This window comes from Quercus suber, unplaced genomic scaffold (genome assembly GCF_002906115.3).
Source record: "Quercus suber isolate HL8 unplaced genomic scaffold, Cork oak 2.0 scaffold_21, whole genome shotgun sequence".
Taxonomy (NCBI): domain Eukaryota; kingdom Viridiplantae; phylum Streptophyta; class Magnoliopsida; order Fagales; family Fagaceae; genus Quercus; species Quercus suber.
Genome location: NW_027069486.1, coordinates 1,996,363 through 2,008,001, shown reverse-complemented (window position 1 = coordinate 2,008,001; position 11,639 = coordinate 1,996,363). Strand labels below are relative to the sequence as shown.

At 36.7% G+C, this 11,639-nt stretch overlaps 1 protein-coding gene across 1 annotated transcript; it reads right to left on the bottom strand.

The window, feature by feature from the left end:
- Positions 1-2,549: 2,549 nt before the first annotated feature.
- Positions 2,550-3,386, bottom strand: LOC111994084 (uncharacterized). The gene has a single exon (XM_024025943.1). The coding sequence runs from the start codon at positions 3,384-3,386 to the stop codon at positions 2,550-2,552; it is 837 nt and encodes a 278-aa protein (XP_023881711.1).
- Positions 3,387-11,639: the final 8,253 nt, after the last annotated feature.

Below are 11,639 nucleotides of genomic sequence, written 5' to 3'. Positions count from 1 at the left end.
CACTTCTGCAAGGCCCTAGAACTACCATGCCAAATATCTTGAGCAGCTGTACATTCCCATAAAACATGAATGGTTGATTCTTGAAACCTGGAACAGAACGGACACAACTCATCCAACAAAACACGTTTCTTCTTGAGGTTCCTTCTAGTTGGGAGAATATCGTGACACGCTCTCCATCCAAACACCTTCATCTTGTTAGGTATCCTTAACTTCCATATAGCATTCCACACCCTACTATCCCCACCTCCCGAAGATGTTTCAGCCCAATCTTCCTTCTTCAACAGATTCCTTGCGACCTTGTAAGCAGACTTTACTGTGAAGTTGCCATCCTTACTATGCTTCCAATAAACTGAGTCAGGTACTTGCCTCCGACTAAGAGGAATAGCACATATAGCTTCCCCCTCTTCCCGATTGAAGTTAGCCATAATAAAATCTCTTCTCCACACATACAGGTCTTGGTCAATCAAACTTGACACCCATACTTCCTCATCTTCAGCCCTTGCCGAACAGAGAGGCATATTTGAGGGATAATTTGGAATCCACCTATCCTGATAGGCATTAATAGAGACCCCATCACCCACACGCCAACAATGTCCCATTCTTAAAATAGGTAGTGCCGCCACCAAACTCTGCCACACAAATGAACAATTAGGTGACACTAAGGCCTCAAATATAGAAGATCTAGGGAAATACCTTGCTTTAAAGCACTGATAAAGAAGAGAATTTGTGTCTTTTAATAGCCTCCACCCTTGCTTGGCCAACATGGCTAAATTAAATGATCTCAGGTCCCGAAATCCCATTCCACCCTCCTTCTTTGATAACGTCAGTTTATCCCAACTTTTCCAATGAATTTTCCTTTCATTCTCAACTTGTCCCCACCAAAATCTAGCATATAAAGCATCCAGCTCATCGCATAATCTCGATGGGAGCTGAAAAACACTCATTGTATACGTCGGTATAGACTGAGCAACGGCCTTGATTAGAACTTCTTTCCCAGCTCTAGAAAGCATCATCCCCTTCCAACCCTATAATTTTTTCCACACCCTATCTTTAATGAAAGAGAAAGTATGGTATTTTGCCCTTCCAATTAAAGTAGGCAAACCCAAATATGATTCAAACCGAGACACTTCCTGCACTCCAAGAATCCCCAAAGCCTCCTGTTTCTGGCGGTCCGTGGTGTTCTCACTGAAATAAGCTGAAGAATTCTCCAAATTTATGCACTGCCCAGAAGCTTTAGCATAAACTTGAAGGATCTCTACGATAGTATGAATTTCAGCTGGGGAAGCCCTGTTAAAAATCAACGAATCATCTGCAAAGAGAAGATTAGTAATCTTTGGTGCATTTCTACAAATAGACACCCCATGCAAAGTCCCTCCTATCTTCGCCCTATTCAGTAACGAAGTGAACCCTTCTGTGCATAGCAGAAATAGGTATGGTGAAAGAGGATCACCCTGACGAATTCCCTTGGAAGGCAATACATTACCATACGGTCTCCCATTCACAAGAATAGAGAATGAAGTTGTTGTGACACAACTCATTACTCGTTCGATCCATGTTTCAGGAAAACCTAGCCTCTGCATAACCTCCTGAAGAAAAGGCCACTCCACCCTATCATATGCTTTACTAACATCAAGTTTCAAAGCCATATACCTTTCTTCCCTTTCTTCCTGCAGTGCATAGCATGCAAAGTTTCATATGCTAGCAACACATTATCAGTAATAAGACGGCCTGGAACAAAAGCACTCTGAGTGGGAGAGATAATATTAGGTAACACCTGCTTCAATCTATTAGCTAGTACTTTAGAAATTATTTTGTAAATCACATTACAAAGGCTTATGGGTCTAAAATCAGACATCTTCTCCGGGTTCTTCACTTTAGGAATCAGCACAATGTAAGTATGATTAATATCAAGCAACATATGACCATTATTCAGGAAATCTAACACAGCATCAACTATAGTATCACCCACAACATGCCAAAATCTTTGGTAAAAAAGAGCATTCATACCATCAGGTCCAGGTGCCTTTGTTGGTCCCATCTGGAACAATGCTATTTTAACTTCTTCAGCACTAAACTCACTGGACAGGGTATCCTGCATATCAGGTGTCACCTTCCTTGGAACTGCATTAAGACATTCCTCCATCTGATCACATGTACCTGCACAAAATAAATTATCAAAATAGTACGTAGCCACATTTACTATATCTTCCACCTCCTCCACCCAATTTCCTTGAGCACTTTGAATCCCCTTAATAAAGTTTCGCCTTCTTCTTTGGGATGCTTTTGAGTGAAAAAATTTAGTATTCTTATCAGCATGTTTAAGCCACGGGATCCGAGACCATTGTACCCAGTAAATTTCCTGCTTTAAAAGCAAGTCATCTAACTGTTTGCTGACACTCAAATATTCGGCCTTAGATTCCTCAGTCACCACTTCAGCACTATTTAGCACCTCCAATCGGTTTTGAAGACTTTTCATGGCTGCTTCATTTGGCTCTGATTTTGAAGAACCCCATGCTTGCAATTCCTCACCACAAAACTTGATCTTCTCCTTAATTGAAGCCAGACCCGTCTCCCCTCCCTCCCACCATATCCCAAGCATCTTTAACCACCGCATCACAATCCTCCCATAACAGCCAAGCTTCTTCAAATTTAAACCCCTTTTTAAATTTCTGCTGATACCTCTGAACACTCTTCACATGCACCATGATTGGCAGGTGATCTGTAGCATGGGGTGGAAGATGAGACATTGTTGTCATCTGAAATTTATCCCGCCATTCCATAGTTGCCACAGCCCTATCAAGTCTCAATTTAGTATTAGCCTCACCAGGCCTCTTATTAGACCACATGTAGGTATAACCTCTGTACCCTAAATCCTCAAAATTACAGGAGTCTAACACACTTCTGAAGGCATCAATCTCCACTAGATTAGGTGGCCTTAAACTTAACTTCTCTGCACTCTTTAGAATTGCATTAAAATCTCCCGCACAAAGCCATGCCCCATTAACAAAGGTTCTCAAATGTTCAAGCAACTTCCAAGACTTTTCTTTATGTTGAGCTTCAGGCCATCCATAAAATCCAGTAAAAAACCAGACATAACCATCCTCTCCAATCACCTTCATCAAAATATGATTAGGCGAATAATTAATCAATTCCATCATCACATCATTCTTCCATAATAAAGCTAAACCATCCCCTGCATTTAGCTGTTTTACTATAATTTTATTCTGAAATTGCAAATCCCCATACAAATTCTCAAATCCTTCTCTGTCTAGTCGTGTTTCCATAAGAAAACACACAGTGGGAGCTTGTTCCCTCACAAGTTTGCGAAGGCTTCTACCTGTCCAAGGGTTCCCAAGCCCTTGGAAATTCCAACATAATAGCCTCATTGCTCCTGGCAAGGGTGGTCATCCACCCCCTCTGCTCTCCCAAAACCATTAGCTTCCTCATTTTCTAATTTCCCCCTCTTAACTCTTCTCTCCTCTTCCTGACTATTCTAGTTATCTTCAAAGTCTAATGGAAGATTCCTTTTACCCATGGACGGCAACAAGGCCTTGTGCAATCCTCCTAGCCCAAAATCCATCCTATTAAATCTAGTCCAAGATGATTTGGGCTTTGTAACAATTGGCCCATCTGTAGTTGCTTCTTTAATTGTACCAGTGTCACTTACATTCATCACGTGGCTCACATTTGCCTTACCGTCCAGCCCACCAGGTAACACATCATTCTTCTGTATCAATTTTTCCTGCACACAAGAAACTGAATTAAGCACGTCATCAGTACACCTCACCACGTAATCTGCATGGCCTAGATTCTCCCCATCACGATCCTAAACTTGTGGCGTGTTTCCTGAAAACCCGGACTCCCCTTCATCATCGACACTAGGGTTTCTACACTATCCTTCCTCCGCCGTCACAGCCCTGTTTCGTTGCATCCAATCTTCAGAAGTGATCGGACCCTCCTCAGGCCTGTACAAGCCAGCCACAGACTTGTCTCCACCAGCCGCTGGGCTATCTTCCGACCCCCCTTGTTTCCCTACAAATGGATCCACTCTTGGTCGTCCCCCCATTACTTTAAGGAAATCTCCATATTGGTATTCCGTCGTACCTCCATTTTTAGTCACAGCAAAGTGTGCAGCACAGTTCTTGATGTCATGTCCAAGCATTCCACAATAATAACAAAACAACGGCAATCGTTCGTATTTAAACATCACCCAGTGTCTTTCCCCGTTAGACCCTGCAATGAAACTTCCTTTGCAAATAGGTTTAGAGATAGGTAAAGCAACCCTAACCCTCATAAAGTAGTTTAACTCATCCTGCCTTCTTCTGTGCTCTACTTCCTTAACAACCCCAAGCCTACTCCCCACTTCCTTAGCAACCTGTGAAGAAAACATATCCAACGGCGCCCCCCAGATCTGAACCCAGAGAGTGGCCGTCTCCATTCTAATATTCCCAACTGTCATACCTTTACTCCATCGTTTGAGCATCAATAATTGATTATCAAAGCACCATGGACCTCCTCTCCAAATTCTGTTAAGATCAAATTCAGATGTGAATTTGAACTGAAAGAGATTCGGCCCTACCTCAGTGATGCGTAATCTGTCGTCCAACCCCCAAGCCCTTCTCATAGTATTCTTTGCTACTCTCTTGTTAAAGGGTTTACACGTCAAAAACTTACCCATCAAGCTTAGAGTGCAATCCTCAATGGCTTCCAATCTTCCCTCATCAGAGATGGCAATCACTTCCTCCTCCTCCGTAGTCAACTTCATGTTTTCCATTCTGTTAATAACATCGTCAGCCATGGTAAACTAGTAGCACACACACGACTAAGCACTAAAAAAGAAAAATATGCCCTAGACCTAGGTCAAGGGAGGAAGAAACTCATATGCACAAGAGAGAGAACTCCACGAGAGAGAGTATTTTTTAGCCATATTAGCATTTTTCATCCATCACTTAACGGTAAGGATTATTTTGACATAGTACCAAAAAGTTGAGGACCAAATTGACACAATTGAAAAGTTATGAATCAAATTGAAATCTAGTGTAAAGGAAAAGGACCAACTTTGTAATTTACCCTTCATATTATTAAGTGAGGCTTTTTAAAACAGCTTGAAGAACAGATTCTATATCTAGTAGAACATCTTCCATCCAAACTAACAAATGGGGGCATAAAATTGCTCAACAAGCTAGTGTATAAGCAACTGAATGATTTTAATTGTAGCAACATTTCTAATGAAATATATCGTTATATGAAAACCTATAATGTTTTATATTAGACATTACTTTCTTTTTTTTCTTTTTTCTTTTTTTTTTTGAGAACACTTAAATGAGACTTTTTGTCTAAACATGTACATGGAGCAGGGGTGGCAAAATTTGACACCACCCGCAAACCCGACACAACTAACCCGTTTATAAACAGGTCATGGGTTGAGGCTAAACGGGTTCGGGTCAAATTCGGGTTGACACGACTAACCCGTTTATTAAACGGGTCGTGTTCGTGTTCAACCTATTGAACCCGTTTGACCCATTTGACCCGATTAGCTTATAAAGGTAATTTTACAATTTTACCCTTAAAACCTAGGTATATAAGCTTAGCTATGATTTATTCTCCTCAAAACCAGACCTAATGCCTCTCTGCTGAACCTTGTGTCTCTTCGTTTTCATCAACGTCATTACTCTGTCTCCTCCGACTCTTCTTCTTCTCCTCAAAACTCCAGCCTCTCCTACAGATACAGATTCTACAAACTACACTATAAAATCAAAACCTTAGGTCCTTAGCCACCTCATGTCTCTCAACCCTCTACTCTCTTTTCCCCTCAAATCCCTAGCCAACCCCTCTAATATCTCTTCCCCTCAAAACCGTGGCTGCCCTCTCTGCTCTCTGTTCTCCTTTACAACTTCAGAGCTTCACTGGTTCTTTTTCTTCAGCTTTCAACCGCCAAATCCCCTTGGAAGGTATATATGTTATATATTTTCGTTTTGTTTTCTTACTTATGAAATTTTAAGTAATTGTAGATCTTGTTGTTTATTGTGTTAATCATTATCATTATGATTGTTTAGTATCAATAGTAGACTTGTTAACCTGAATATTTGTCGTTTGGTTTTGGTCATGGTTGTATACATCGTAGATTTCTTCTGTGTGTATGTATGTGAATGTATATTTTAGGGTTCGGAGGGTGGGGAATCATAGATTACAGATGAATTTGAAGTTTGATTAGAAAGTGAATGAAACTATATATATAATTGATAGCTTATTCTCAGTTTAGAAAATAAATTTATTAAAAAAAAGAAGGAAAAGAATTGGCCACTACGGCAAACTCAATTGGTGCGTTTGGTGTGTGGATTGTGGAGTTAAGTTTAACTTTCTTGCTTGTTTTGTTTGGATTCAATATTTTATAACCTTTTCTGATTTTCATCACTTCAATTAACGTCTTTCTATTTCTATTTCACTTCAATTGAGTTGACTGACTCTCAATTGTTTATGCTTAATATGTATCTATATTGTTTTACCTTTTGAGTGTTATTATTTTATTACGTATATAACACTACGTAATAAAATAATTAAAATAAAATAATTGTACATCTAAAGGATGAATAATCTAGCTTATATAAATTGGGATTATCAAGGTGGGATGGGTGTTGAAAATCGAATAAAACACGTTCAAAATCGTATCACTTGTTAGAATTAAATAACAACAAATGAGTCTTAGTTCCAAATTAATTCCAAAAATAATAATAAATAAAGATACGGTGGACTTTCATAGGTTAATGTAGGTTTCATTTAGAGTAATAGTTTCAATTTTTCGATGTTACTTATCTTAGGCCGAAAAGCATTTTTTACATATATGACAATTAAGTGAATGATATAGCGAACCATTCTTCTTGTCTTTTGAAAGATAGATAATTTCTAACCTTTTCATGATTTTGATTTCTCCGTACATAATAAGACACAATGCTAATCCTTCTTATTAAAGCCATAAAAGGATTAATTCCCTAGTTGGTGGAATGGTGCATGGCAGATTCAAGTTAAATTAACTCATTTTATTTAAGCTAAATTTCAGCTCTCTACTTACATGCATATTGGATCAGCAAATTTGCATATGTTTGATATATACGGAAACCTTTTACAAGTTACAACTAAAAGAATATTTTTTTTAAGGCCAAAACAAGTGAGTATAGCTAAAAGGGCAAGTCTATACATGTATACAACTATTGTGCAAAAAAACACTGCAGAAAAATAACATTGTGCAGAAAAACTACACTGCAGAAAAAAAACATTGTGCTCTACACTGCAGAAAAATAACATTGTGCAGAAAAACACCAATGTGCAGAAAAACTACACTGCAGAAAAATACCACTGCACAGAAAACACCACTGTGCAGAAAATACCGCTGTGCAGAAAAATATTTGTTACTCTTGTTGCACTGTTTACTAGTAATCATTATGTTGTTGAATTTTTAGTACATAACAGGAGATCTTTTTTTACTGGTATAAAAAATAAAAGTAGATATGTTTATTTTTTGTTGATTTAAAATAATTTGTCTTGCTTTATGATTTAATTTCAAGTGTTTTCTGTTTCTATCATTTTAAAATAAAATAATTGAAGATCCATTTGTTTTTTGTGATAATCACTGTAATGTTATAGTAGATTTGTTTGTTTGTTTTGTTGATTTTAAATTTATTTGTTGTTCTTTATGATTTCTTTTCAAGTTTATTTGTTTTTGTCATCTTAGAATTACTAAATTTCTGATCAATAATTTTTCTTTAAATTGGTCTAGATGGAAAGTGATGAGCCAATTCCTATTAACATTGAGTTTGAAAGAGAAGACCTTGACTCGGAAGATGAACTTGATGAAGTGGGTGAACTTCCTCCACCAAAGAAGGCTAAGACTAAGTCTAAGAATAAGACAAACAACAAAGACAAGAAAAGAAGGAGGACTTCAACCGTTTGGCATTTCTTTCAGATGCTTCCCACAAAAGATGAAGAAAAGCCTACATGCAAATGCAAGAAGTGTGGAAAGGTATATATTGCTGCTGGAGCATATGGTACTGGAAATTTGAAGCGGCATTTGAAGGTATGTCCAAGAAAAGACACAACGGATGTTGGGCAGCTTATACTTGGCCAAAATGCAATGTCTGTAAGTTCACCTAAATTTGATCCTGCAACATTTAGGGAGTTGTTATGTGCTGCAATTATAATGCATGAATTACCTTTCCGGTTTGTTGAGTATGTTGGTATACGGGCAATATTTTCATACTTGTGTGTTGATGTCCCTAATATCTCTAGAAATACTGCTAAGAATGATATGGTTAAGATGTATAAGAGGGAAAAAGAAAGGATGAAATCTGTGTTGACATCTGTTCCTGGTAGAGTTTGTTTGACATCTGATTTGTGGACTTCTATGGCAACTGATGGTTATATGTGTGTTACAGCTCATTTTATTGATGCTAATTGGGTCTTACAGAAAAGAGTGTTGAACTTTTGCTTTATGCCACCACCACATAATGGTGTGTCTTTGTTTGAAAAAGTCTATAAATTGCTATCTATGTGGGGCATTGAGAATAAGATTTTTTGTGTGACGTTGGACAATGCTTCTTCCAATGATATTTCTGTTGACATGCTTAGAACTCAATTGAAAAATAAGAAAGCACTTGTTTGTAATGGTGAATTTTTTCATCTTCGTTGTTGTGCTCATATTCTTAATTTGGTTGTACAAGATGGTTTGAAAGAAATTGATGTTGTTGTTCAAAAAATTCGTGAAAGCATTAAGTATGTAAGAGGCTCACAAGGGAGGAAAAAAAGTTTTTATGAATCTGTTAAGCAAATGGATTTGGATGGTAAGAAAGGTTTAAGGCAAGATGTGCCTACTAGATGGAATTCAACTTTTTTAATGCTTCAAAGTGCTCTCTCTTATCGACGTGCTTTTCAACACCTAGAGTTAACCAATTACAATTTTAAGCACTATCCTACTGGTGGTGAGTGGGAAAAGGCAGAAAAAATTAAAAAGTTTTTGGCTGTTTTTTATGATGCGACATTGGTCTTTTCTGGCACAAAATATCCCACAGCTAACTTATATTTTCCACAAGTTTTCATTGTTTATTTTACCTTGAAGAAAGAAAGTGATAGTGAGGATGAGTATATGAGAAAAATGGCAGATCAAATGCTTGTGAAATTTGAGAAGTATTGGATAGAATTTAGTGTTGTGTTGGCCATAGCAGTGGTCTTGGACCCTAGGTATAAGCTTCCTTTAGTTGATTGGTGCTATCAGAAGCTTTATGGGCATGCTAGTTCACTCCAATATTTGAAGGTTCGTGAAAAATTATTTGCTTTGTTTGGGGAATATGTGAGTAATGTTTCTGCACCTTCAATATCTTCTGAAATGGCTGGTCAAGCTACTCAAGAAATTGAAGAACAATATGCTAATGAGGGATCTTTGTCTATGATGCAAGTATGTTTTTTTTTTTTTTTTTCATTTTTATTTATTTATATTATGTTATTTATATTCTGCCTAAATTAATATCTATTATGTTGTTTTTGTATGTAGGAATTTGATTCTTTTCATAGTATGGATATGGGTAGGCAAGCACAAAAAACTCAATTGGAGCTCTACTTGGATGAACCAAGAGTAGATAGGAATGCAAAATTAGACATTCTTGCTTTTTGGAAAGGAAATGAATTTCGGTATCCTGAACTTGCTGCTATGGCTCGTGATGTTTTAAGCATTCCTGTTTCTACCGTTGCTTCAGAATCCACTTTTAGTGTTGGGGGACGAATCATTGATCAATTCAGGAGTGCACTTAAACCTGATGTTGTGGAGGCATTGGTTTGTAGCAGAGATTGGTTATATGCAGATATAGGTAATGTATTTTTTATTTACATGTTGGCTGAATAAGTTATAAGTTTTATGATGATTTTTTAAAAAGAAAATAATATATTTATGTCAGATTTCATATATGTCAGATTTCCCATATTATGTAAACTTTAAATGGCAGAAACGTTGCTCTATGGACAGAATATAATAGTTTATAGATGTTATTTGGCAGACTTGGTACACAGTAGACAATATCTATGATGTGTTATCCTATCTTTGTTGTCCAACTTAGCTGTGAATATCTATGTAGGATAATGAAATTTCTTCTCCTTTTCTCTTTATGACATTGTGGTAGAAACTAAAACTTTACCTGTGAAATTAGTGTTTTATAGCTATTAATTTATAAAATATGAACTCTAAATTTTATGGAGCTTCTCTAAAAGTTTGAAATTTCAGTATTTCCTTGTAAAGCTCTTTTTAGCTTTAAAAACTCACAGGATATGTTCAGCTTAATGCAGAGTTGATATGTATTATTTTTTAAAACTTAAATTTGTCTAGGTATAATTGTATTTTTATCCACATTTATCCAAGTTCATTACTACTAATTATACTAATATGTGAATTACTATTATTTACTTAATTGATTCAATTGCTTGATTACCCACAGTTTCTAAATTTCTTATTTATAATGATAAGTTTTTAATGTTTCATTAAATTTTTTGATGTAGGACTTGCACAATCACAGTTGGAAGAGCTCACTGAAGATATAATGGACATGAATATCAATAAGGATGAGCACATGGAAGACACCACTTCAATGGGACCCCCAGTCTCTTCTAATCCAGTTTCTTAATCAGTGATGTCTTTTACTTTTTGATGTGGCACTTGGATGGTTGGACTTGGATATTTTTGCCATCATGGAAATATTGATCTATCATGTAATTATTTTGGCTTGTCTTTTAGTTTTTGAGATGGCACTTGGATGCCATGTAATAATCCTGGCTTTTTATTATGGAACATTGACATATTATTGAATTTGAATTTGATTGTATTGAGGTTGGAACCTTTTGGACTAGTAATTTTATTTTGAGGGAATGAAAGAATTATTTGCTATTGTTAGTATTTGAATTTTTATTACTTGATTTATAGTTGAATTATAAATTTAGATACATGAGAGTTGATATCAGGTTAAGTTTAATTAAACAGGTTATTCAGGTCATAATCAAACAGGTTATTTGTGTCGATCTTAACTTGACCTACTAATTAAACGGGTTAAACGAGTCGTGTCGGGTTACCCGTTTAATAAACATGTCGCGTTAGGGTTGAGGAATCCTGACCTGTTTACTAAACAGGTCGGGTTCGGGTTGACCTATATAACGTAATACTCACACCTCAACCCGACACGAACCCGACACGCGAACACGAATTGCCATGGAGTCTCTTTTTTTTTTTTTTTTTTTTTAAGCAATAAAGTACAAGCTTCAAATAGCGACCTCAAGAAATTCTCATACAATATTCCAAAAAATCAAATCAATTTTAAAAATGAAATTTTCGTTTTATTAAAAAAAAATTGCCATAACATGCATGATGGGCATGATGGATGGATCCTAATGGCTTGATACACTGAAAAAAAAAAATTGGAAAGAGGAAAAGAATAAGAAGAACCAGGACTGATAAGGATGCTATCCAATCTAGCAAGAAAAGTGCCAAATTGGATAAAAATGTTACCTAATTTGACTGGGATGATGATAGATCTAGATTTTGACTAACATCTAACTCAATTAATTTGCACACAGGGCATTGTATTGTTGAGGGAAGAACCACACGACAT